The 27,290-nt window shown below is 45.3% G+C and overlaps 1 protein-coding gene across 3 annotated transcripts in view; it reads right to left on the bottom strand.

Moving 5' to 3' along the window:
- Window positions 1-3,228: 3,228 nt before the first annotated feature.
- Window positions 3,229-27,290, bottom strand: part of ZFYVE19 (zinc finger FYVE-type containing 19) — a 59,340-nt gene continuing 35,278 nt past the window's right edge. For 2 of the 3 annotated variants that reach the window (XM_040332949.1, XM_040332950.1), the window contains exons 9-12: window positions 21,663-21,739; window positions 19,492-19,611; window positions 5,141-5,304; window positions 3,229-3,490 (exon numbers count right to left, since the gene is read on the bottom strand). In XM_040332949.1, the coding sequence (XP_040188883.1) occupies window positions 3,412-3,490; window positions 5,141-5,304; window positions 19,492-19,611; window positions 21,663-21,739 (440 nt within the window). In that variant the 3' untranslated portion in view covers window positions 3,229-3,411. The remainder of the gene's footprint in view (window positions 3,491-5,140; window positions 5,305-19,491; window positions 19,612-21,662; window positions 21,740-27,290) is intronic. The other variant, XM_040332951.1, reaches the window with a different exon arrangement.

Below are 27,290 nucleotides of genomic sequence, written 5' to 3'. Positions count from 1 at the left end.
GGTGTTTAATGCTAAAATCCAAATTGATATTTTCCATTGTATTCTGTCCCAGTGGTAAGTGTCACCAGCACACAAGGCCAGTTTATTAAAAAAAAAAAGGGACACTTGTCCGAGGTTCTAACCCTCCCTTTAACAAAATAAAAAAATCCTACATTTTAATCACGCTGCTTACAGATAATCATTATAAGTAAAACACTGAAAATATTCCAATCTTTACAAAATGTTAATGAAACTTTGCTCTCGCTCTAAAGTTTAAAACATGCGAGTCACTTGAAAAGGCAGAGCATAATTACAGACTAATTCTGGAGTGTGGCCTGAGGCAGCTTGGCTCCAATTTACTGCTCTCCGTCCTCCAAGATGTCACACAGAACAGCAATGTCAAGGATTTGTGTGCAATCCAAGCACTAATCCTCAAATCATCACAGACTGTGGACTTTGGAAATCAAGGTTCCAGAGTATAGAGGAAGAGTGGAGAGGCACAGAATCCAAATTGGTGGGTTGTATATAGATATGGGGGCGCTAGATACAAAAATGTGAATACAAAACGATGGGTTCGATCGTAAATGCATAAATTGCAAAATTAATAGTTGAAACAACATAATCAACAATGATAAGTGTATACAACAACTGTGAATTGAACAGGATGCAAATCGTTCCAATATCTACACCCTAACTACAGTAAACAAGAAGATAAGTGCTAACGCAATTGATAAACACTAATAATAAAGTGCATAGTGAACTTTTCAGATTTTAAAGTGAATTAAGTGCATAAAGTTGAACAGCAATCAAAGTGGATAATATATCAAGATATGTCCATAAACAATGGATGTTCCAAGTCTTTTTTACCAACACCATAAAAAAAGATCTTATGAAGACACACTTGCACCAGGTGGATAAGGTAAGTAGCACACTTACCAGATCACCATGACCCCTTGTTTTAAAAAGACAGGTGATTCCGTTTATTATAAAATGAATAAAACAAGGACAAGCCAAATGGTCTCTTACTTGGAAAAGTGCCTATGCCTCGGCACCAGAGGAAAAACGCAGAAGTCAACCAGGTGAATGGTGAAGCAGTCGTAATGCTTGCGCTGTATGGTGTGCGTTCCACCTAAGAAGCAGGAAGTGGCCGGAGGTAAACACATGACCGGGATGTGCCTCGACGTACGTTTCGTCGTGATGACGTTGTCAAGTATTAATTTCGCAATTTATGCATTTACTATCAAATACATAGTTTATATTCATATTTTTGTATCTAGCCCCCCCATATCTTTATACAACCCACATGTCACAAAGTTAGCACATTGCACTTTGAGGGGAGCAGCTCGTTGTTTAATTAGAGTCTTAGCGTGGGGTTCTTTTCCACTTTTCACAGAATCCAAATTGCATGAGGCCCAGTCTAATGTTTCCACAGTCTGATGATTTGGGGAGCCATGTCATCTGCTGGTGTTAGGCCACTGTGTTTAATCAAGTCCAAAGTCATTGCAGCCCTCTACCAGGAGATTCTAGAGAACTTCATGCTTCCCTCTGCTGACCAGCTTTATGGTAATGCTAATTTAATTTTCCAGCAGAACTTGGCACCTGCCCACACAGCCAAAAGTACCAATACCTGGTTTAATGATCGTGGTATCACTGTGCTTGATCGGCCAGCAAACTCGCCTGACCTAAACCCCAGAGAGAATCTGTGAGTATTGTCAAGAGGAAGATGAGAGACAACAGACCCAACAATGCAGACGAGCTGAAAGCCGCTATCAAGGAAATCTGTGCTTCCATAACACCACAGCAGTGCCACAGGCTGATCGCCTCCATGAAGTGCCGCATTAATGAAGTAATTCATGCAAAAGGAGCCCGACCAAGTATTGAGAGCATAATATACTGTACACGGACATACTTTTCTGTAAGCCAACATTTCTGTATTAATAAATCCTGTTTTTAAATGGTCTTCTATAAAATTTAAATTTTCTGAGATACTGAATTTGGGGTTTTCAGTAGCTGTAAGCCCTAATCATCAAAATGTTACCAAATGTTTAAAATATATCACTCTGTGCGTAATGGATCTATATAAAATATAAGGAGTTTGATTTTTTATTGAATTACTGTAATAAATTTACTTTTTGATGATATTAAAATTTTATAAGATGCACCTGTAATAGCACATTACGCTATTATCCTGCAGGGGACCATTTTTATTTTTTTTATGGTTTACGACCGCTTGGCGTAAGTAATCCCAATACACATTTAAAATTTTAACCAGATCGACCCATACTAAAGTGTTCACATCTCCAGATTTTGCATTCCATGTCAAGCCCTTCTTTTGTGCCACAACAATTTAAACCTGAGTGTCAGCTTCCTGGCCCTTTAAGAGGTTTATGATGCCGGAAGGCGGGGCGCTTAAGATCACATGACTGCCGTATCTGGCTGTCACTGCGGTCATGTGGTCTAAAAAATTCTGAATGCAAGAAACGATCGGGAGCTTTCGGTTAGGCAATGGCAACTGTGCTTTGAGCACTATTGGCACAGGTGTATTGGAGCAATTCACGCAAAGAGGCTGCATATTTGCGTACGGCTGGCGCCAAGGAGTTAAAGAGACCCTGTCGCCAGTCCATCCATTTCAACAAAAATCTTGACACCAGACTATATGTGCATTTAACATACAGCATCTCATGCATGTTACTTACCTGTAAAAGCCCCCCTTATGTAGACCTTATAATTGCCCCAAAACAAAATGTAGAGTTCCACCATTTTGGATGTGATGTTAGCAACCACAGATTCAGTGCTGTCACTCAATGGACACTCTATAGCAGTGATGGCGAACCTTGGCACCCCAGATGTTTTGGAACTACATTTCCCATTATGCTCCAGTACACTGCAAAGTGACTGAGCATCATGGGAAATGTAGTTTCAAAACATCTGGGTTGCCAAGGTTCGCCATCACTGCTCTATAGTATTCCCCTTCATCCCTCCCCCAGCAGCTAAATAAAAGGTTATGCAGAAAAAGTGAAAAGAGCAACAAAGTAGCTAGGCAAGCAAGGAGAGTAATCAGACACTCCCAGAAAAAAAATGGCTATGACATGCAAAGAGGGGGGCTGTGCTAGGAAACACACCCTTCTAGAGTAGTCAAATTGTCTGGCAAGTATAAAAGACACGACGAGAGCGAATGAAAACAAATAACAATAATATGGAAAGGAAAAAAAACACTGCGAGTTGGCAAGTTGCAAGTTGGCAACAGGGTTTCTTTGAGAATGAGAATTATTTTATGTCAGAAAAGAAAGCCAAGTTACAATGAAACATGAGATAAATACATATGTGAACATTTTTCAGGCTACAGACACGGCAGAACAATACTGTATGAGGAACAGTAGACACACAAAGCTCTTAGAAAGCACAGATGAAGTCCTGGAACCGTAAATAACATTATCTCCCTTTTTTCTTCTGAGGTGGGCGATATATGGATGTCTGATGATCCTTCTGGTCAAATTTGTCATGTCCCTCCCTAAAATAGCAGTAAAATGAATAATGCAAGTTACTTGTCTGGTAAAAATTGGAAGCACTACTACAACACTAATTTTGAATTAAAAATAACATTTTTACAGGGTTCTTTACTGTAAAGCCCTGTACTCATGGTCCAGAATCTCATCAGGAAAAAAACGTAGTTTTTCCTGACGAGATTCTTGGCAAGAATCTCTTGCTGCCCGAGTGTACAGACACTCCTTTCAAAAGAACCGCGGTTCTTTTGAAAGGCAAGAACACGGTGACGTCATCGCGTATGACGAGCATGCACTTGTCACATTCGATGCTGTCGCCGCCATCTTGCTGCACCCTACCTTTACCTAGGAAGCTACCGCGCATGCGTCAAAGTCATTTCGAGTATGCGCAGGTTTCCACGGTGACAGGTAAGTATACACACTCTCAGGTTTCTCGGCAGGAAAACACTTCCGAGAATCACGAAGAGAAAATAGAGAGCAGGTTCTCTATTTTTCTCATCGAGATTTTAGGCAGTTGTCTTAACGAGAAACCTGAAAGCCTCATACACACGCTCGGTATACTCGGCAAGAAAGCTCTGCCAGCAGTTTTCTTGCCGTTTCTTGCCGAGTAAACCGAGCATGTGTACGAGGCTTAAGAGCGGCAAGGATGTGGAATTCCCTTCCACAGCCAGTGGTCTCAGCAGGGGGCATTGATACAAAAACTATTAGATAGGCACCTAAACAACCACAATATACAGGGATATACAATGTAATACTGACTATTAAGGGCTAATTTACATGGACGCACTGATCAATAAAACCATGCAGAGGGAGGGCCACGTTTAAATCAGCCTGGTGGTCCGTGCACCAAGCCAGTTAAAATCAATGACAGGCTGACAGCTGCACAGATCTTCAAGCACGACGGAAGCACGACTCTGAACACAGGCAGACTGTGCTGAGAGTCATGAAATGGTCCTGCACTGATGTACACTCGGGAATGTGCAGGAAGATCAGTGAAGAACTAAGCTAGTGTCAGCATGTCATAACAGACTGGCTGCAAGCAACTGCACAGACCACCTATCCCTGCGGGGTGGATAAACATGGCCCTCTTGATAAATGCATCTGTGTTAATGACTCTTGAGTTGGTAGGTCAAATCGATTCATATTTTCTAAAAATCGGTTTGTTCGATTTTTTTTTCCCTGGACCGGTGCCGCGCCGGCCCTGAGGAGCTGTGGGCAGGAGTTTTTAGGCGAGGCCGCAGCTTCGGCCTAGTCCGTGAGGCTGGACACCATGGACTAGGCTGAAGCCGCAGCCTCGCCTAAAAACTCCTGCCCGAAACTCCTCAGGACCGCCGCTGACACCGCGCCGGTCTTGAGGAGCTGTGGGCAGGAGTTTTTAGGCAAGGCCGCGGCTTCAGCCTAGTCCATGAGACCGGACGCCGCGGACTAGGCTGAAGCCGCGGCCGAAGCCGCAGCCTTGAATAAAAACTCCTGCCCGCAGCTCCTCAGGACCAGCGCCGTGTCCATAAAAAAAAAACACTTGATTAGAATCGTAAATCGATTTTTTTTTTATGGGAAAAAAAAACGCCCAGCTCTACAAGAACATAAATCAGAATGTGAAATTTAATATCCACTTCCAGTAAACAAAACTCAAATAGGGATAATGGTTACAACAGTACCTGAAACATCTCTTGCAATATAGATCGTCATCACAACTGTGGCAGCGCAGGACGGCATCCTCGTTACAGATACAGCACCAGGGCAGCTCTTCCTCATCGCTATCTGCTACTTGTGCTTTTACAGCTGTTGATCTACCAGGCGGATTCTGTGCAGGTAGTTTATGCTGTGAAATTATGATGAAAAGTGAATAACCCAAAGCACATAGATCTAAAATGGTGCAAAGGATTTGAAAAATGATGACAAATTAAACAGGCTGTAGCAACAGCCACAAATGTTTCCCAGGCCCCCCCCAATAAAGTGAATCACAAACCATAGAGGCCCCTATGATTAGGTCCTCTATGGGTGAAATGTTAGAGGGGCTTTCCTGATGGATGGAGAGACTGCTGAAGCCACTTTGGATTCACTATATTGGCGTGTGGTCCTGGAAAACAACTGTGGCTATATGGATGGTCTTGATGCACTCTTATCAGTGACCCAGCAGTAATGTATCTGACAGAAACATGTAAATGGTGCCTTCTTCATTCCGTTTCTGCAAGGCTGTACAAAACAGAAAAGGGACTGTCTGCACACCAAAATCTCCAGCGTAGTAAACTTTATTGTTCCGGGCATATAAAAAGCGATGCCCATGCTTGGGACCTCCCTCTCTGATTAGTCTTAACCAAAATGGACTTAAAGTCACTGTAAAGTCTTGTTTAACCACTTGACAACTGGGCACTTAAACCTACTTAATAACCAGACCAATTTTCAGCTTTCGGTGCTCTCACGTTTTGAATGACAATAACTCGGTCATACAACACTAACCAAATGAAATTTTTGTCCTTTTTTTCCCACAAATAGAGCTTTCTTTTGATGGTATTTGATCACCTCTGCGGTTTTTATTTTTTTCGCTATAAATGAAAAAAGAACGAAAATTTGGTAAAAAAATGAATTTTTCTTCATTTCTATTATAAAATTTAGCAAAAAAGTATTTTTTCTTCATAAATTTGGCCTAAAATGTATACTGCTACATATCTTTGGTAATAATAAAAAAAAAATTGGGATATTATTTAGTCTGGGTGGGAGTTATAGGGTCTACAAGCTATGGTACCAATTACTGAAAATTGATCAATTTGATCACATCTGATGTACTGACAGCCTATCTCATTTCTTGAGACCCTAACAAGCCAGTAAAGTACAAATACCCCCCAAATGACCCCTTTTTGGAAAGTAGACATTCCAAGGTAGTTCGTAAGAGGCATAGTTAGTTTTTTGAAGTTGTAATTTTTTCCCACAATTCTTTGCAAAATGAAGATTTTTTTTTATTTTATTTTTTTCACACCATAATGTCATTATAACAGGTTGTTTCTCTCACATGGCATGTATATTCCACAAATGACACCCCAAAATATGTTCTGCTGCTCCTCCTGAGTATGGCGATACCACATGTGTGAGACTTTTACACAGCGTGGCCACATACAGAGGCCCAACACCGAAGTAGCAACTTCTAGCATTCTAGAAGCATAAATTACACATCTAATCTCTCAACCACCTATTACACTTTTGAAGGCCCTGGAGCACCAGGACAATGGAAACGCCCACAAAGTGACCCCATTTTGGAAAGCTAACACCCCAACGTATAATCTAAGAGGCATAATGAGTCTTTTGAACGGTTCTTTTTTTTCCAGATGTTTTTGGAAAATGTGGGAAAAAATAAAAACTTATTTTTTTTTACAGAAAGTTGTCCATTTATAGAATATTTCCAACACATAGCATGTACATAGAAAAAATTACACCCCAAAATATATTCTGCTGCTCCTCCTGAATATGGCGATACCACATGTGTGAGACTTTTAAACAGCCTGGCCACATACAGAGGCCTAACATCCAAGAAGCACCATCAGGTGTTCTAGGGACATAAATTACACATCCAATTTCCTTACAATCTATCACATTTTTGAAGGCCCTTCATATTTCTAACACAGCATGTACATACCAAGAATTACACCCTAAAATACATTCTGCTGAGTAATGGGTAAAAAAAAAAAAGATGATTACCTGTGGTTTTAGTAGTGCAATTGTCCACAGAAGGAGAACCCTGATCCAGGCAGCAGGCAGAGACGTGATCACTGGTCAGCGACAGTGAATGGAATTGTCCAGGCAGCAGGCAGCAGGCAGGAATGTTGTCCATAGTCGGTACAGTGCCAGCAGTGCCAAAATATTCGTCCTGGTAGGAACATGGTCCAAGTAGCGGGCCAGGAAAGAATGGGGACAGGGGTAGAGGCTTCTCCCACCCAAATCTCTTTGAAGCCTCCGGGCAACCAGACCCTAATCCGGGAATGAGAAAACTAAAAAAATTTTTTTTTCATCCAGAAAAACAATTCTGGAGCCCCTCACATATGTGAGACCCCTGTGTTCCCACTAGTATAGCAGGGTAAAAGATCAATCCAAGGGGCAGGCAAAAAACGTGGTCAAACAGTCCAGGGTCAGTTCCAGAGCAGGCAGAGGTAGGTACAGTTTAGGGTTAGGCAAAAGAGTGGTCGTATAACAAGCCAGGGTCAGTTCCAGAGAAGGCAGAAGTATGTTTAGGGTTAGGCAAAAGAGTGGTCGTATAACAGGCCATGGTCGGTTCCGGGGAAGGCAGAGGTATGTCAGTGCAGTGGCATAAGGGGTGTGGGGGGAAATTACAGGAAATGAGAATTGCGTTTACCATACGTCCCTAATAATGTAGAAACGTATGGTAACGGCGGAAACATGTACCAATACAGAGGCCTGGTTGGGAAGGACAATCGGGACAGTAATACGTGGTGTCTTTTCGAATTCCTCTTCTGGAGCACACCCGGCACCTCTTCCGATTTCTGTGGCCTGATTCTTGGGGGACGGTTTTCTCAGGGAAGTGACGCTCGTGGAGTCTGCTCACAGAATCAGAGCGAATGTTTTCCGGTGGGTTTTCAGGGTACAAAAGGGCGGTGATGACTTCTTCTTGATAATCCAGATATGATACGGGGTTCTCTGATGATTTTTTGTAGATTACATAGGAATTATAGAAGGCCAAACTAAAAAAATAAATGGACACTTTCTTATACCAGTGGCGGGATTTTCTTGTGGGCAGGTAGGGTTCTAACATCTGGTCATTGAAGTCCACTCCCCCCATGAACAAATTATAGTCATATATGCATTTTGGTTTTTGGATTGGGCCGGTTCTTTTGGGGACTTCCACGTGGGTGTCATTGTGGATTGATGAGAGCATGTGGACGTTCCGTTTGTCCCTCCACCTGACAGCCAATATCTCCTGGTTCCTCAATGCTGCAGACTCCCCTCGTCTGAGCTTTTCATTCACCAGTTTTTGCGGGAAGCCTTTTCTATTGGGTCTTACTGTGCCACATGCTGGGGTATTCCTAAGGTAAAGACAGCGAAACAGGGGCAAGCTGGTGTAGAAATTATCCACATAAAGGTGGTATCCCTTTCCAAAGAGTGGATAGATCAGATCCCAGACTACTTTTCTGCTGACTCCGATATACTCTGGGCATTCAGGGGGATGCAGTTGGGAGTCCTTTCCTTCATACACCATGAATGAGTAGAGGTACCCTGTGGCTCTGTCGCAAAGCTTGTACATTTTGACCCCATATCGGGCCCTTTTGCTGGGGATGAACTGCTTGATGCCCAGCCTGCCTGAGAATTTGACAAGGGACTCATCCACGGATATGTTCTGGTCAGGGGTATATAATTGGGGAAATTGTTGAGAGAAAAAATTTAGAAGTGGCCGAATTTTATATAGCTTGTCAAAAGCAGGGTCATTTCGGGGAGGGCACTGGGCGTTGTCGTTAAAGTGGAGGAACCGCATAATTATTAAATATCGGGATCTTAGCATAAGGGAGGAGAAGATTGGAATGTGGTGAATGGGTTTGGTGGACCAGTAGGAGTACAATTGTTTTTTTTTTGAAAGTCCCATAGAAAAAGTTAGGCCTAAGAAAATGTTAAATTCCTCCACGGTGAGTTCTCTCCACTCAAAGGGGCGGGCATATCTGGAACCAGGGTTGCTTCTTATGTACTGTTGTGCGTAGAGATTGCACTGGGCCACAATGAAGGATAGCAAATCTTCGGTGAAAAGTAAATTAAAAAAATTAAGCATGGAAAAGTTTTCGGTGTTTACCTGGACACCTGGCTGGGCAGTGAAAGGGGGGATATTTGCTGCTCCGGAATTAGGGGGAAGCCACAGGGGGTTTTGAAGGCCATAGGGAAGGCTGGCATGGCCCCTATCCCTTTGGGGCTGAGATGACACCCTACTGGTGCCTGGGCTTTGTTGCAGTGGCACAGCGCTTGTGGTGGACGGCACAGCGCTTGAGGTGGACGGCACATCGCTTGAGGTGGACGGCACATCGCTTGAGGTGGACGGCACATCGCTTGAGGTGGACGGCACATCGCTTGAGGTGGACGGCACAGCGCTTGAGGTGGACGGCACAGCGCTTGAGGTGGACGGCACAGCGCTTGAGGTGGACGGCACAGCGCGTCTGGGAGTAGGCCGCTTCTCCACGCCAGCACCCCTTCTTTTCCTGGGCACACGTTCCTCTTCAGATTCGGAATCAGACCCACTGTCTATAACGGGTTCATAGGCCGAATCCGAATCAGACAGAGACTCCTCGCTGCTCTCATGGCTAGTAGACGCTGGTAGGCCTGCTCACCGGTAAAGATTTTTTTTGCCATACTGGTGGCTGGTGAGGCTGTACTGCAGAGCACTGTGGTGGCACTGGTGGACACAGGTGGCACTTATGTGCACTGTAGTGGCACGGGTGTGGCTCTGGTGGGCACAGGTGGCTCTGGTGGGCACAGGTGGCTCTGGTGGGGCACAGGTGTGCACTGATTAGCAGAACAGGCAGCACTGGTGGGCACAGGCGGCACTGGTGGCACAGGCGGCACTGGTGGCACAGGCGGCACTGGTGGGAACAGGCGGCACTGGTGGGAACAGGCGGCACTGGTGGGAACAGGCGGCACTGGTGGGCACAGGCGGCACTAGTGGGAACAGACAGCACTGGTGGGCACAGGCGGCACTGGTACGGCACTGTTGTGGCACTGGTATAGGACTGTTGTGGCACTGGTGCGGCTCTGGTGACACTGGTGCGGCTCTGGTGACACTGGTGTGGCACAGATGTGGCACAGTTGGGCACAGATGTGGCTCTATTGGGCACAGATGTGGCACTTTAGGCACAGATGTGGCACTATTGGGCACAGATGTGGCACTATTGGGCACAGATGTGGCACTATTGGGCACAGATGTGGCACTAATTGGCAATGTAACACTCACAGTTTATCTCCTCTTCTCTCCTGCTGATACTGTGTGAGGAGAGGAGAGGAGATGAACTTTCTCTGACCTCCTTTGTTTACATTGTGATCGCGCCGTCATTGGACGGAGCGATCACATGGTAAAAGACCGTTGTTATTGGTCAATTACCGCGATCTGTGTAGCGCCGGGTCTCATAGACCCGGCGCGCACAGAATTTTCTTTGTGCGTGCCCGAGGCGGTGCGCATTCCTGATTTTGCTGGGCGCCGTTACATAACGGCGGACCCCAGTTAAGCAACCACCTTGCCGCCGTTATATGACGGCGGCTGGTGGTTAAAAAAAAAAAAAGAAGTAAAAAAAAAAACACAACAAACATGAATGAATGACTTGTATAGCGCAACGCATGCGAACTGAATCGCCTCTGGGTGCTTTTTCATGTTATACTTACCTGTCTGTTGCAGTGGATTTGCACAGAGCAGCCTGGATTCTCCCCTTCTCAGGTGCTTCTTCGCTACGCCTGGCCCCTCCCTCCTGTTGAGTGCCCTCCCAGCAAGCTATGGAGGCACCCTCTGTCCATTCAGACACGGAGCCCTGCCCCCTCTCTAATCGGATTGGCTAACTGACTTTGATTAACACCCACAAGAGCCAATGGCACCGCTGCTGTGTCTCAGCCAATCAGGAGGGAGAGTCTCGGACAGCTCTAGGGACTCGTGCACATCGCTGGACAGATATGGGGCTCGGGTAAGTATTAGGGGGTGCTGGGGAGGCTGCTACACACAAAAGGTTTTTTCATCTTAATGCGTTAAGATAAAAAAAAAACTTGTACCTTTACAACTCCTTCAATAATACGAATAACCAATTCTAGATTTATGGAAAGAAAAAACTGCCACTGTATCAGATAGGAATTGTCTGCTGCTCATATAAACCAAGCCAAATCTCATCTATTAAACAGAGAAACCAAAAAGAGGAAATGTGTGCTAAATCAATTTAAACATGGTGCAACAATAATAAAAAAGTCCATATAATCAAGTTCATAAAATCAACTGTGATGATCCCACACCATAAAAACGTCATCTTCTTATATCTGAAGTGATCCTCCAGCAAATCACCTAGACCACCAAAGTGAGGAGTGCCCACTCACCGTAGCTCCAGTGACCTTTAAACTAATAAAGGCAAGTAAGCGCTTTGGGATATTGATTTGGCCCCTCAGAATCGGTCACAGTCTTAGGGCCAGATTCACAGAGCAGATATGACGGCGTATCTCCTGATACGCCGTCGTATCTGTTGTTCTATCTATGCGACTGATTCATAGAATCAGTTACACATAGATATCCATAAGATCCGACAGGTAGAATTGTTTTACACTGTCGGATCTTAGGATGCAATACCGTGGCCGCCGCTGGGGGGAGTTCGCGTCGTAAACCAGCGTCGGGTATGCAAATTAGGAGTTACGGCGATTCCCAACGATTTTTCGCGTTCGCTACGTCGCCGCTAGTCTAGTTTCCCGTCTCAAAGTTAGTAGTTTTTTTTGGTGCCTTAACTTTACACAGCAATCGTATTGCTGTATAAAGTATGGCCGTCGTTCCCACGTCGAAATTTAAAAAATAACGTCGTTTGCGTAAGCCGTCTGGGAATACGGAATTACGCTACGCGCGTCGCCGTTCGAAAAAATGACGTCACAGCGCGCAAAGCACGGCGGGAGTTCGGAAACGGAGCATGCGCGGTAGGGTGCCTAATTTAAATGGCACACGCCCATTTAAATTGGCCCGCCTTGCGCCGGCGTAGGTTTTCATCGCAAGTGCTTTGTGAATCAGGCACTTGCGATGAAAAATTGCAGCGGTGTAACGTATCTACGATACGTTACGCCGCCGCTCATCTACGTGAATCTGGCCCCTAGTTCTCCAGATATTTCTTAATTACATAGCTATATAGTTAGTCAGGTTGAAAAAAGACACAAGTCCATCTAGTTCAAACATAAAAAATAAATAAAATAAAAATGATCGTACAATCCCATATACCAAATTCTATACCCACAGTTGATCCAGAGGGAGGCAAAAAAAAAAAAAAAAAAAAAAAACCCCAGCAGAGCATGATCCAATTTGCTACAGCAGGGAAAAAAATTCCTTCCTGATCCCCCGAGAGGCAATCGGATTTCCCCTGGATCAACTTTACCTACAAATCTTAGTACTCAGTTATTTTATGTACATTTAGGAAAGTATCCAGGCCTTTCTTAACGCAATCTACTGAGCTGGCCACCTCTGGAGGGAGTCTGTTCCACATGTTCACAGCTCTTACTGTGAAAAAACCTTTCCGTATTTGGAGATGAAATCTCCTTTCCTCTAGACGTAAAGAGTGCCCCCTTGTCCTCAGTGTTTACCGTAAAAAGTGAATAACTCAACACCAAGTTCACTATATGGACCTCTTATATATTTGTACATGTTGATCATATCCCCCCTTATTCTCCTCTTCTCAAGAGTGAATAAATTTAGTTCCTCTAATCTTTCCTCATAGCTAGTCTCCCTCTCTCTCTTCAATGACATCACCACCATAAACCAAAGACATACTACAGTGTAGTATGTTTATACACCATATTACAAGACATAAAAAAGTATTGCATTTACATATAGGTGTGCCCTGACTCGGCACAAACGTATACTGCCTTGTGTTTTGATTACCGTCTCGCTTCTGCCTCGCGGGATCGATGTGGGTTCCACCACCAGGACGTTCAGGATGGATGTGACATCAGATAAAACCGGAAGTGATGGCGGCTGGAAGTTTCTTTTTGGTTTATGGTGGTGATGTCATTAAAGAGAGAGAGGGAGACTAGGAAATATCTGGAGACCTAATGGAAGACTGATCAATTCTGAGGAGCCAAATTATTATCCTGAAGAGCTTGCTGACTTTTATTTGTTTAGATCAGGGATCTTCAAACTATGGCCCTCCAGTTGTCCAGGAACTACAATTCCCATCATGCCTAGTCATGTCTTTGAATGTCAGTGTGTTACAATGCCTCATGGGATGTGTAGTTCTACAACAGCTGGAGGGCCGTAGTTTGAGGATCCCTGGTTTAGAGGTCACTGGAGCTACAGTGATTGGGCATCTCTCACTTTGGTGGGGGTCTAGGCGATTTGCTGGAGGATCACTCTTCAAGTCTAATGCCCCGTACACACGATCGTAATTCACGATGGAAACAGTCCGACTGACTTTTTCCATCAGAACTTTAGACCGTGTGTATGCCCCATTGGACTTTTTTCATCGGAAATTCTGAGGAATGCCGTTGGAGTTTAGATGGAGAACATGTTCTCTTTTACTCCGATGGGATTCTGTCGGAATTCCGATGTGATTTTAGCCGGTCAAAAGTCAGACCGTGTGTACGGGTCATTAGATCACATTTTTATGACGTGGGATCACCACAGTTGATTTATGGACTTTATTATATGGATTGATTTTATTGTTGTAGCACCATGTTTAATTTGATTTATCGCACATTTCCCCTTTTGGTTTCACCGTTTAATAGTATGCTATTGGGAAGGCAGCTTTGTTGTTCACAATAGGGAAGCAGGTGGAAAGTGAAAATAAAATAACCGATTCAAAGCGGTAATAAACCCAAAACCAAAACAGTTTATATATCGCAGCTTGGCTATCATTAGATGTGGTGGCTGAATTAGTGTTTTTTTTTTACTTTTTTCCCCTGTTTCCACATGATAGTCTGGCCATTTTTCACCCCTCCTGTATTGGAGTGCCCCCTCCCTGAATGGAGGAGCACAGGGGCACAACAGAGCTGCTAATCTGGGCAGAGGAGAGTGTTAGGTATATTAGCAGATTTAGATACATTAACAAATTGAAGCCAAACTCCAGCTCACACTGCATTTACACAAGCAGTTACAGTTTTTTTTTTTTTGGGGGGGGGGGGGAAGGTTTTACAAGAATAAAATAGGTGTATATGTGGGTGGGAGGCTGCAGTCTCCCGGGAGACTGATGGATTTTAAACGCTGCCATTTATGCTACCAGGATCGACTATCTTTACTTTGAGCTACCAGCTCATAAAGATTCAACATTACCACTTTGTAGAAAAAAAAAACCCCTTTTTTAAGGACGTTTATTGTTAGTCTTCCTGTGTTGGCAGCGCAGTGTTCCATCCCAGATCCCTTACTTTCAAGGGTCATATTATATCTATTTAGCTGTCCAGCAGCCCGGACTCCTATCTTGAGCTTCACTATAGGAAATTAACCCTTCCCAAGCTCTATACCATTGGACTATACAGACGTTTTATTACTCTCTCAAACTATTCAAAAGACTCTGTGAAAAAGCGCTGTTAAACGCGCGAAACCGGTAGAGTCACCACATTGCAATATCCATCTTTCAGACATTTCCACGTCTGACCCTCCTCTGTCTGACAATCACATGATTATTATTTTTTATATACTGTTTTAATTGATTTCTATAATCGAAACTATCTATATATTTTTGTATTCTTGAATTTAATATTAGTGCATAAGTTCCTGTGTCACTCTGGGGGCACTTTGCCATGTGTAAATAGTTTGCTAGTTCCTATGGAACGTCCAATTTTAATGTCAAATTGCACTTTTGTGTCTAAATAAATCTATTTTTTTAGAGAAAATTCTCTGTACGACTACATCCTTTACAACGTATTGTGCCTGAAAAGTCCAATAACTTGCCCCCAGTTTATTCCTTCCTCATACTTAAATAGGACGTGGCACCTGCCTTACCAGTCAGTGTCCACATGCTCACTACATGTGAGGATACTGCTCCCCTTTCCCTTCTCCCTTTTTTCATTAAATTTAGGCGTGGGTCTATAAATGTTTCCAACGTTTAGGTCAGGGGTCTCCAAACATTCTAAACAAAGGGCCGGTTTATTGTCCTTCAGACTCTTGGAGGGCCAGCCTTTGGCCAGCGTGAGTGAAAATTTTCCTGGCCTCAGTGGGGGAGGAATAGTGCCCCATTGCTGGAATCATAGGGAGGAATAGTGCCCCATTAGTAGTGTCAGTGGGAGAAATGGTGCTCCATTGTCGGTGTCAGATGGCAGGATAGTGTCTCGTATCATTGGGAGGGATAGTGCTCCAAGGGCCGGATTAAGGCAAGCAAAGGGCCGCATCAGGCCCTCGGGCCGCAGTTTGGAGACCACTGGTTTAGGTCATAGCACATCAAGTACTAGTAAAACAAACACAGCTGGACTTATTATTATTTTTAAAAACATTTCAGTTTATGCAAAGTGTTTTGTTTTGGAGGAAATCTTCCTTTATGGGTATTCTAATCTCCAAATCTTTGATTACTATATCATGCACATGAACCTGTTCGCCAGAGCTACGAGTTGTAAAGCAATTTAGAAGATTTTATTTCTTCCAGAAATGGAAAAAAAAAAAAAAAAAAAAAAAAACCACACACACAGATGAACAGCACTTATACGAAGCAAAAAAAACAAACAAAAAAAAACAACAATTACATAAATTAAAAATATAAAAAGACATTTGTTCCATTGTGTGCCATGTACAACACAGGTGGCTACATTGCAATGTCTACACATAATGGCAAACCACTGCATATGAGGTTTTCTACAGCAGCTTCTGATCGCCACCCAGTGGCCAAAAGTCTTATTGCAATATTTTATAAGAAATCTATACTGAAATAAATATGGGCTCTACCATCACTGGCCTCTTTATAAGTTGCCTGGCTTTCCCTTGATTTATTGCTTTTTTAATCACTGAAGCCAGGGACCTAGCATTTCAAAAATAGAGCAATGGCAGCCTTTATACTAAATTTCCCTCATGCAAGACTCAAAGAAAACAGAACCAATTCTAAGCCTAGGGATGCTAGAAATACACAACTATATGTGCTTCACTTGATATCAATTTAGATTCAGGTTATTATTGCAAAATAAAGTGTGACTAATATTTAATCCCCATCTGCATTTGTCTCCTTTATTCCTGTGTCTACAAATCATTCTGTTCTCTCAATATCTCTCTTTGTAGCTACCCAATCAGATGCACTGAGAGACAATCTTAGTTCAAACCCATGTTAGAGAGACCACCAGGAAGCGGTCACTGTATTGGAAAATATATAAAGAATGGTACTACAGCGCTACTATGTGAAAAAATTATAAGTGGAAAAAAACAAAACAAAACTCAACAAATGATAAAAGCTGCGTATCTGAAAGGTGAACCAAACCAAGATATAAATGAAAAAATAGCGACCCAGGACTAAGTCACGTGACGAGTAACGAAACGCATGGGGGTGGAGCCTATGTGACGGGACAACGATCCGAGTGAGGAGACTATCGCACTGAGCGGCAACATGAGCCTGTGTTAACCGGGGATTCGTGAGTGCATACACCGTCGGTGTAGTCCCTGTCCCCTCTCCTTTTTTACAGTATTGCACTAGGAGGTTTGTCCTCTCTTTTTTCTTTTATATGTTTCTGGAGCGATCCCGGAGTATCTGGCTGGCTTAAATCTTTGAAGGTCTGTTTTTTCTATCTGAAGCAGTGAGAGGGAAACGCTGGCTGATTGCTTGCAGGTCTTCTTGCGGGACTTTTTTTCCATTAACCCATTGTGGATTTACTAACACTTTTTTTATGATAGATGTTTTAAGCGTGTCTTATTGAAATATCACTGTTTAATAGCACATGCTGTACTTGTACCTACATTAGTTGGTATTAGCGCGATCAATATTTTTTCATTTAGGTCACTGTATTGAGCCAATCATAAGAGGCCAAGGTATTTCCCACAGCCACAATTATACACGCCCCTTGTATATGTATCCCAACCCATCAAAACACAGAAAGGAGTGCCAGACCAAATCAGTCCAAGATCATTTTACTCATTGATAAAAAAAAGTCATCTAAAAACAGCCGATGCATTATGGAGGCAACAACACTCTCCCTTCATCAGGCTCAACACAAGATAAAACTTGGATGGACTAAAAAACAGCGACTTCATGGATTTGTATTAGACGCAGTATTGAACTCTCCTAATGAAGGAACAACCTGACAACAGTTGCTGAGGAGCAATGATGGCCTTGCATAGTGTGGCTGTAGGGCAGAGAATGCCGCAGATGAGTGGCCCAGTATAGTGACAGCTTCCTGGTGAACATGCTCACGTAGATTTGGACTAAGATCCAAACATTGCCAAGGTCCTCTCTAGTTATGGTGACCCCTAATAAAGTTACACACCCCTGGCATCTTTAACCACTTGCCTACTGTGCACATACACCCCCTTCCTGCCCAGACGAAATTTTAGCTTCCGGCACTGCGTCGCTTTAACTGACAATTGCGCGGTCGTGCGACGTGGCTCCCAAACAAAATTGACGTCCTTTTTTTCCCCACAAATAGAGCTTTCTTTTGGTGGTATTTGATCGCCTGTGCGTTTTTTATTTTTTGGACTATAAACAAAAAAAAGAGCGTAAATTTTGAAAAAAAAATACAATGGGGTAGATTCAGAGAGCAATTACGCCGGTGTATTCATAGATACGCTGGCGTAATTGCTAAGTAGCGCCGGCGTATCTACTCTCTTTTTTCAGAAAGCTAGATACGCCGACTTTAGCCTAAGATACGACTGGCATAAGTCTCTTACGCCGTCGTATCTTAGGGTGCATACTGACGCTGGCCGCTAGGTGGCGCTCCCATAGATGTCAGCATAGAGTATGCAAATTACATACTTACGCCGATTCACGAACGTGTGTGCGCCCAGCGGTAGTTTTTTACGTTGTTTGCGTACGTCGTAAGGCTGCTCCTGCGATTAGGAGGCGCAGCCAATGTTAAGTATGGACGTCGTTCCCGCGTCACGATTTGAATATTTTACGTCATTTGCGCAAGTCATCCGTGAATGGCGCTGGACGCCATTTACGTTCACGTCGATACCAATGACGTCCTTGCGACGTCAATTACCGCAATGCACGTCGGGAAATTTTAGGGACGGCGCATGCGCAGTACGTTCGGCGCGGGAACGCGCCTAATTTAAATGCTCCACGCCCCCTACGGGATCACTTGAATTACGCGCGCTTACGCCGACACCTTTTACGCTACGCCGCCGCAACTTTATAGGCAAGTGCTTTGTGAATCAAGCACTTGCCCATAAAACTTGCGGCGGCGCAACGTAAATGTCATACGTTACGCCGCAGTTTTGCGCGCCCCTACCTGAATCTACCCCAATATTTTTTACTTTTTGCTATAATAAATATCCAATTAAAAATGAAAGCTGTAATGTTCCCCGCGCGTATTAACTAGGCGCGGCGGCGTTGCGGTATGCGGCGGGGGGGCTTTTGAGTATCGTATCTGGCATCGGGGGCATTTGCGGGAGTACAAGTACTCCCGCAAATGCTCAGTAATCGGTCCCGATACTGGTATCAGTATCGGGACAACCCTACTAGAGAGTGTTATAACTGTAGGGGGAGGGGGGTGACCGATCTGTGTCTATATGTACAAGGGACACAGCATCGGTCTTCTCTCCCTGACAGGACGTGGATCTCTGAGTTTACACACAGAGATCCACGGTCCTGCTCAGTTACTGGGCAATTGCGGGTGCCCGGCGGCCATCGCGGCCGCCGGGCACACGCATTGTGTTCCCAGTAGCGCGCCGCCGCCGCGCGCGCCCCCTAGCGGCTTTAAATGACAGGACATCATATGACGTCCTGTCAGAACAACAGAGTATTCCGCCCGCCGTCATCTGACGGCGGGCGGGTGTTATGCGGTTAAGATAAGCAAGTTCCCCCCTGCTGGCATCTGGATGGTGCAGACTTTAGCTTTGCTGTCCCGATCAGTTGCTTAACAACTGTTTCCAGGAACTGGTATTTCACTTTAGCTCAGATGGAACAGAAGTGCAGTGTCTGGGGACACTGAACGGGACCATGGGAGGTGTAGTTTGCAATCACCCCTTTCAACCCTCCCCACACACACTGGCTGTAATGAAGTGCTGGAAATATTAAAAAGCACCAGTTACATCTATAGAGATGCACCGAGGATATGAACACATTTTCAAAGTAAGAAAAAATGATTTAACAATACTAATACAATGACTTGAGCCAGTGATCAATGCTCTTTAATAATGCCCAATCATGACTTTAGTAATCGATTTAAAACATACCATGCGGGATGAGGGAAGTTTATTTGCTACTTGAACGCTTCCCTTGGTATCCTCCATGCTTCTATGTTCAGGGGGAATATTGTAGCCACTTGCCTCATCCAGAGCAGTTTCTTCAGCCAGCTGTGAACATTTCCACAAGCAGTGAGAGACTGCACAGAGAAATGACGGAGAATGCAACACATACAGTATCTACACATTGCACAGCCACATGACAGCCGCAGAAAAACCTTTCAATCTGATTGATTACTATGATGTAGTACAGGCGGTTATATTCAAGACATTTGAATAAATAAGGTCCTCTGTGATCGGCTTTTTCTGAGTAGTTCATCGTTTACAGTGGCGTCACTAGGGGGGGCATGCCCCCCCCCCTACATTATACTGTGCCCCCAATTAAAACAAAAGGGACACTGGGAATGTGAGCAGTTTGGAATGCAGGGAACAGGGATGGACTGAGCCGTGTAGCATTGCCTCCCCACCTGACTCTACTCCTGGCCACTGGTTGCTAGAGCTGCCTGGCGTCTAGCAACCAGTGACGTCAAAGCCAGCATTGACAGTTTTCCCTCCCCCTTCCTTTCTCGCACAGGATGAGAGGGGATACAGCAGATCTGCTCCTTCTCCCCCTGACTCTCTCCTGTGTGTGCACTGTGGAAAGGGTGAGCTTGTTAGCTTCACACTTGACTTCCCGCGGTGCACATACAGGAGAGGATCGGAAGGAGAAGGAGCAGATCTGCTGAATCCTCTCTTATTCCGTGCAAGAGAGGAAGGAGGGGGAGAGAGAACTATCAATGCTGGCTCTCAGGCCCTGAGCTGTTCCATGAGAGAGACGCTCTCAGGCAGATGGCATTCATGAGCACTGATAGGTGGGATTGGTGAGCACTGATAAGAGGCACTAATGGGCTATGATAGGTGGGATTGGGGAGCACTAATGGGAATTGAGCACTGATCAGCTGCACTGGAAGGCGGCATTAAGGAGCAATGATTGGTGGCGCTGATAGGCAGCACTCATAGGCTGCACTGGTGAGCACCGATAGGCGGCATTGATGAGCACTGATAGGCGGCACTTATAGGCGGCATTGATAAGCACTGATAGGCGGCACTTATAGGCGGCATTGATAAGCACTGATAGGCTACACTAATGGGCACTGATAGGTGGGATTGATGAGCACGGATAGGCTGCAGCGTAGCTCAAAGCGGAGTCAGGCTGTGTCACGGAGCTCAGTGTGAAAGGTTCGGTCGCGCTGTCACAAAAGTCCCATCCTCCTCCTAGACCAGCTTGTGTGATAGATGCAGTGTTCTGTCACACAAGCTGGTCTAGGAGGAGGGCGGGACTTTTGTCACAGCGCAACCGAACATTTCCGACTGATCTCAGTGACACAGCGTGAGATGTGCGCTGTGCCTGTACGTAATCCACTGGCACCAACTGATGAGGCGGCACTGATTGACACGGCGAGGCGGCAATGATTGGCACAGTAAGACGGCAATGATGAGCACAGTAATGCCTTGTACACACGATCGGAATTTCCGATGGAAAAAGTCAGACGGAATTTTTTCAACGGATATTCCGACTGTGTGTTCCCCATCAGAGTTTTTCCATCGGAAATGTCGACGGATTTAGAAAGAGAACATTCTTATTGGAAATTCCGTTCGTCTGTATGAAACTCCGTCGGAGTTTATCCCGACGGACATTCCGATCGTCTGTACGGGGCATAAGGCTACATTGATTGGCACAGTGAGGTGACAATGAATGATGGGCACAGTGAAATTGGTTAGAAGGCATGGAGGTCAGCAATGTGTGTCCTTCAGGGGCTGCATACAGTATACTGCATACTTTGTTGTTCGAAATTAATATAAGCTGTTGCCTGGGTACTGTGCCACATGGGTGTGGTAATCTGTTGTTCAACAGCATTCGTTCATTTTTTTGTGGGGGGGGGGGGCCCCATACAACATTTTGCTACGGGGCCCTGTGATCTCTAGTTACGCCCCTGCTTTCAGGGGTAGTCTTTCCACAGGCAGGTAGGATAAGAAGTAATTTACCTGTGAACATTAGTGGATTTTCTAATCAGTTTCCATTAGTTTACCTCATACTTTAGAATATAGTCCCAGGATTTTTCCTAATATTGTCTGGAGGACGGTATTGCCAAGAATTCCCCAGAGAGTTTACAGAGTCTCACCTGTTTCAGGATCCTCTGAATACCTTCTTCCTCTGTTTCTTCATCACTGTCAGGCAGTTTGATGTTGTCTACAGTTACTGCACAATAAAGAAATGCAAACTAAACTGACAAACAAGGGACAATTTGCGGAGATGGCGTAACTAAAACCAAACTGCCAACAGATGTAAAAAAAACACAATTTGATTCAGTTATGTATTCATTTAAAAATAGTGGGCCAGATTCACATAGAAAACAGTGGGCCAGATTCAAGAAGCACTTGCGCCCGCGCAACCATAGGTTGCGCGGCGCAAGGGCTTACTTGCTCCGGTGTAACGAGTGCTCCTGATTCAGGAACCTCGTTACACCGACTGCAGCCTAGGATGTGACAAACATAAGCCTCCTTATGCCTTCACATCCCAGGCTGCATTCTTGCGTTGGCCGCTAGGGGGCGCGGCCATTGTGATCGGCGTATAGTATGCAAATTGCATACTACCACCGATTCACAAAAGTTGCGCAGGCCCTGGGCACGCAAGGTACGGAGTTTCCGTACGGCAACTTTAGCGCAAGGTTGCTCCTGCTAATAGCAGGGGCAGCCAATGCTAAAGTATACAGTAGCTGCGCTTCCCGCTCGTGAAATTTAAATTTCACGTCGGTTACGTAAGTGATTCGTGAATGGCGCTGGACGCCATTCACGTTCACTTAGAAGCAAATGACGTCCTTGCGACGTCATTTGCCGCAATGCACGTCGGGAAAGTTTCCCGACGGAGCATGCGCTGTTCGCTCGGCGCGGGAGCGCGCCTATTTTAAATGATTCCCGCCCCCGGCGGGATCATTTACATTAGGCGCCCTTACGCAGGGCTAATTAGCATTGCGCCCGCGCAATTTACGGAGCTAATGGGAGCCAGCTGGGGAGAGTCTGAAAACATGCTGGAGGCAGCAGAGGGCTGGCATTGAGATCTTCTGTCCTGTGAAGTTTTGGTTGGATTACGTGACACACAGACTGGCCGGAGAGTGAAAACCAAGCTTTACTTATGCTGATGATCCAAATCTTTGAGAACAACGAAAAAGATTATATGAGAGCCAAGTGAATGCTCCAGTGTATTCCCTGAAATCTCATCTGCCGCTCCTCTTCCGTAGCTTCATGGATGTTGTGGGATGTGCTGTAACTTTTCAAGAGCACACGGATCATCATCACACACCAGAGGAGGAGAACCGATGCGTGATTGCTACAAGTGGATGTATCCAATGCTTTAAAGTACTACATTCTGGTGAGTACAAAATCTTAAGGGGGAAATCACAGAGAGTCCCTATCAGCATTTGAGCAGATAAATGCCTACACTTTGGGATCACTTCCAACAAATAATTTTTTACATCTGAGGAATTGCATGGACTACTACCAATGAAACTTTAAGGAGTGGGAACCCTTGTTGTATATTCACTAGAGATATCCAACGTGGTGTATATATAGTCCTAAAGACATTTTCTCAATTAACCATTGCAGTACATGAGTGTTAGACTCATAAGCCATTTATAGGCTCATTTTAGCGCTGTTAATGTTTTGTTAATATCTTTTAATAACACATTGTTTTCTAGTACCATTTTATTATAATAGCTGCTTTTCTACTGCATAAAACAATCATTTATTCAACTATTTTTCCATTGAGCGCTAGGATCAGAATAATCCGTTGGCTATTTCTGATATAATTTTTTTCAGATTCACATAGACTTACGACGGGCGTATCAGTAGATACGCCGTCGTAAGTCCGAATCCCCGCCGTCGCAACTTTAAGCGTATGCTCAAACTGAGATACGCTTAAATGTTGCCAAGATACGACCGGCGTAAGTCTCCTACGCCGTCGTATCTTAACTGCATATTTACGCTGGCCGCTAGGGGCGTGTACGCTGATTTACGCCTAGAATATGTAAATCAGCTAGATACGCAGATTCACGAATGTACGCTTGGCTGTCGCAGTAAAGATACGCCGTTTACGTAAGGAGTTTTCAGGCGTAAAGTTATTCCACCAAATACATGGCGCAGCCGTCGTTCCCGCGTTGAAATCAGGGCTGTGGAGTCGGTAGATAAATGTTCCGACTCCGACTCCTCAGTTTTATGTACCTCCGACTCCGACTCCCCGACTCCTCTGTATTAATATGCGAATGTATTTTATACATTCCTTGAGGGAAAGAAACGCAACCTACCACAGGACTACTGGCTGGGAAGCCAACAGTCTACTGCAGCCCTCAAAATTTTCACTCGCCTACTAGCATTTGGCGAGTGGATTTAAGCTGGGGGCGAGTGATGACAGGGGTGCATGACCAATCTCCCTCCAGTCTGTGCCTACACTTAGAGTCCCGATGAGATTGGCGGCCGAAGAGGAAAGGTGCATGCTCGGGAAAAGTAGTCTGGTGAGCCGCGCACAGGCAGAGCAGTACACAGGTGCTCTCCTTACAATTCTCATTAAGCCATGGGACCCAACAGTATGAACTCTCTGAGCCTGCCCCCCTCCCCCGGGCCCCGACCAATGTAGCTGGAGAGCAGAAAGTAATGAGTGAGGTGGAGGATTGCAAAAATTACCACTCCGGTGCAGCGCTCACTGAAAGTTGCCCTGACATGAGAGCGCAAGCCTTCTAGTTTGTGCAGTTTTCTTCTCCTTGTGCTCTATGTAAGTGTCCAATAGTTTAGCCTGAGCTCTGTGAACAGACTGGTCTCAATGTGTGCTGTGCGGTGTCAGTGTGCGCTGTGCCATGGTGTCAATGGCTGTGCAGTTGTGTGGATCTCAGCGCTGGATTGTACTCCCTCCCGCTGTGCTGCAGCTCCTCTCCTCTCTGCCAGCCTGAATAAAAGGGGGAAGTGGGGACATGCAAGCGTGGAGCCACACACACAGGCTCCTGATGAGATGAATGGGAGAGAGAGAGAGAGAGAGAGAGAGAGAGAGAGAGAGAGAGAGAGAGAGAGAGAGAGAGAGAGGGGATGGATGGGAGTTGCAGAGGAGACAGCAAGAGAATGGGAAAGAGACCCAGTTCTAGTGCCCTGTCCCTCTGGTCTGCCCCCAGTGCCCTGTCCCTCTGGTCTGCCCCCAGTGCCCTGTCCCTCTGGTCTGCCCCCAGTGCCCTGCCCTCTGGTCTGCCCCCAGTGCCCTGTCCCTCTGGTCTGCCCCCAGTGCCCTGTCCCTCTGGTCTGCCCCCAGTGCCCTGTCCCATTTTGTTAAAGTTGTTGTTGGTAATATTTAATTTTGTAACTTGATTCTGCATAAAAAATTGTCATTCCATGAGATAATCTATGAGGGCGTGTTTACGGGTGCAATTAGGCGCAGGGCAGTGTATGAATTAGGTGGGGTAACTGGTGGCGAGTAACCCTTGAGGCCTGGCTAGTAGTTCAGGAGTTGAAATTTTGAGCCCTGGTCTACTGTATTGCACAGTTTAAGCAAAAGACAAACACAATGAAAACAACGTTTTTTATTCTAAAACATGATTTTCCTAGGGGAATCCCATAGTCATGTTTAAAGTTTAAGCTAACAATCAGAGTTTACAAGTTTTCATAGCCTTAGCTAAATGACAGCAGTTTTTCCAATGGTTTACAGCAGGGCTCAAAATTTCAATTCCTGAGCTACTAGCCAGGCCTCAAGAGTTACTCGCCACCAGTTGCCCCACCTAATTCATACACTGCCCTGCGCCTAATTGCACCCGTAAACATGCCCTCATAGATTATCTCATGGAATGACAATGTTTTATGTAGAATCAAGTTACAAAATTAAATATTACCAACAACAACTTTAACAAAATGGGACAGGGCACTGGGGGCAGACCAGAGTGACAGGGCACTGGGGGCAAACCAGAGTGACAGGGCACTGGGGGCAAACCAGAGTGACAGGGCACTGGGGGCAGACCAGAGGGACAGGGCACTGGGGGCAGACCAGAGGGACAGGGCACTAGGGGCAGACCAGAGGGACAGGGCACTAGGGGCAGACCAGAGGGACAGGGCACTGGGGGCAGACCAGAGGGACAGGGCACTGGGGGCAGACCAGAGGGACAGGGCACTAGAACTGGGTCTCTTCCCCATCCTCTTGCCGTCTCCTCTGCAACTCCCATCCATCCTCTCTCTCTCCCATTCATCTCATCATCAGGAGCCTGTGTGTGCGGCTCCACGCTTGCATGTCCCCACTTCCCCCTTTTATTCAGGCTGGCAGAGAGGAGAGGAGCTGCAGCACAGCGGGAGGGAGTACAATCCAGCGCTAAGATCCACACAACTGCACAGCCATTGACACCATGGCACAAGGAGAAGAAAACTGCACAAACTAGAAGGCTGCCGCTCTCATGTCAGGGCAACTTTCAGTGAGCGCTGCACCAGAGTGGTAATTTTGGCAATCCTCCACCTCACTCATTACTTTCTGCTCTCCAGCTACATTGGTCGGGGCCCGGGGGAGGGGGCAGGCTCAGAGAGGTCATACTGTTAGGTCATACTGTTAGGTCCCATGGCTTAATGAGAATTGTAAGGAGAGCACCTGTGTACTGCTCTGCCTGTGCGCGGCTCACCAGACTACTTTTCCCGAGCATGCACCTTTCCTCTTCGGCCGCCAATCTCATCGGGACTCTAAGTGTAGGCACAGATTGGAGGGAGATTGGTCATGCAGCCCTGTTTTCACTCGCCCCCAGCTTAAATCCACTCGCCAAATGCTAGTAGGCGAGTGGACATTTTGAGGGCTGGTTTACAGCTTCAGTCTTGAACTATTGGCCCTCCATTCCCTTCACTTATACAAGTGTCTCACTCTCTAGTCCTGCAAAAAACATATTTATTTAATCCCTTATCAGTGAGAGGCTAGGTTACACATGGACGCTGCGTTCCCTGTAAAAGCAGAACACAACACTATGGAAAGTATAAGTATTGCAGCTCCTAATTGTGCGTTGCGTGCCATATAGTGAAGCACATGAAAAGCATGCTTCTTCACGGTCACTTAACGTGTTCGTTTTGCGGTTACGTGAGGCACTGCATGCATTGGTCTTTATTCTTACAGTAGAGAAGTCATTAATTATAACTTTTTGTGAATTGGGACATTTAAACTTGCTTTTTTTTTTTTTTTATTCCAATCTAAATTTAGTAGGAGTCGGAGTCGGTGCATTGTTTGCCGACTCCGACTCCAGGTACCCAAAATTTCCCCCGACTCCTCGACTCCGACTCCACAGCCCTGGTTGAAATTTCAATTTTTTTTGTCGTTTGCGTAACTCGTCTGTGAATGGGGCTGGCCGTAATTTACGTTCACGTCGAAAGCATGACGATTTGCCAACGTCATTTGGAGCATGCGCACTGGGATAGGTCCACGGACGGCGCATGCGCCGTTCATTAAAAACATCAAATACGTGGGGTCACTAGTATTTTACATAGAACACGCCCCCAACCAGCCTATTTTGAACTAGGTGGGATTACGCCGGACCAGTTACACTGCGCCGATGTAAGTTTCAGCGCAAGTTCTATGTGAATACAGGACTTGCTGCTCAAACTTACGGCGGCGTAGTGTATCTAATTCTACCTGAATCTAGCCCAGTATATTTAATCTTGCCTAGGACTAGTGGAACAAGTAATAGGAAGTAATAGGGTACTAACCCAAAAAGAGGTGAACCTACCCCTGCAAGTATATATCCGTGAGAGCCCTG

The sequence above is a fragment of the Rana temporaria genome, chromosome 13, assembly GCF_905171775.1.
Source record: "Rana temporaria chromosome 13, aRanTem1.1, whole genome shotgun sequence".
In the NCBI taxonomy this organism is placed as follows: Eukaryota; Metazoa; Chordata; class Amphibia; order Anura; family Ranidae; genus Rana; species Rana temporaria.
Note: the sequence above shows the minus strand (reverse complement) of the source record. Positions and strands in the feature narration are given on the sequence as shown.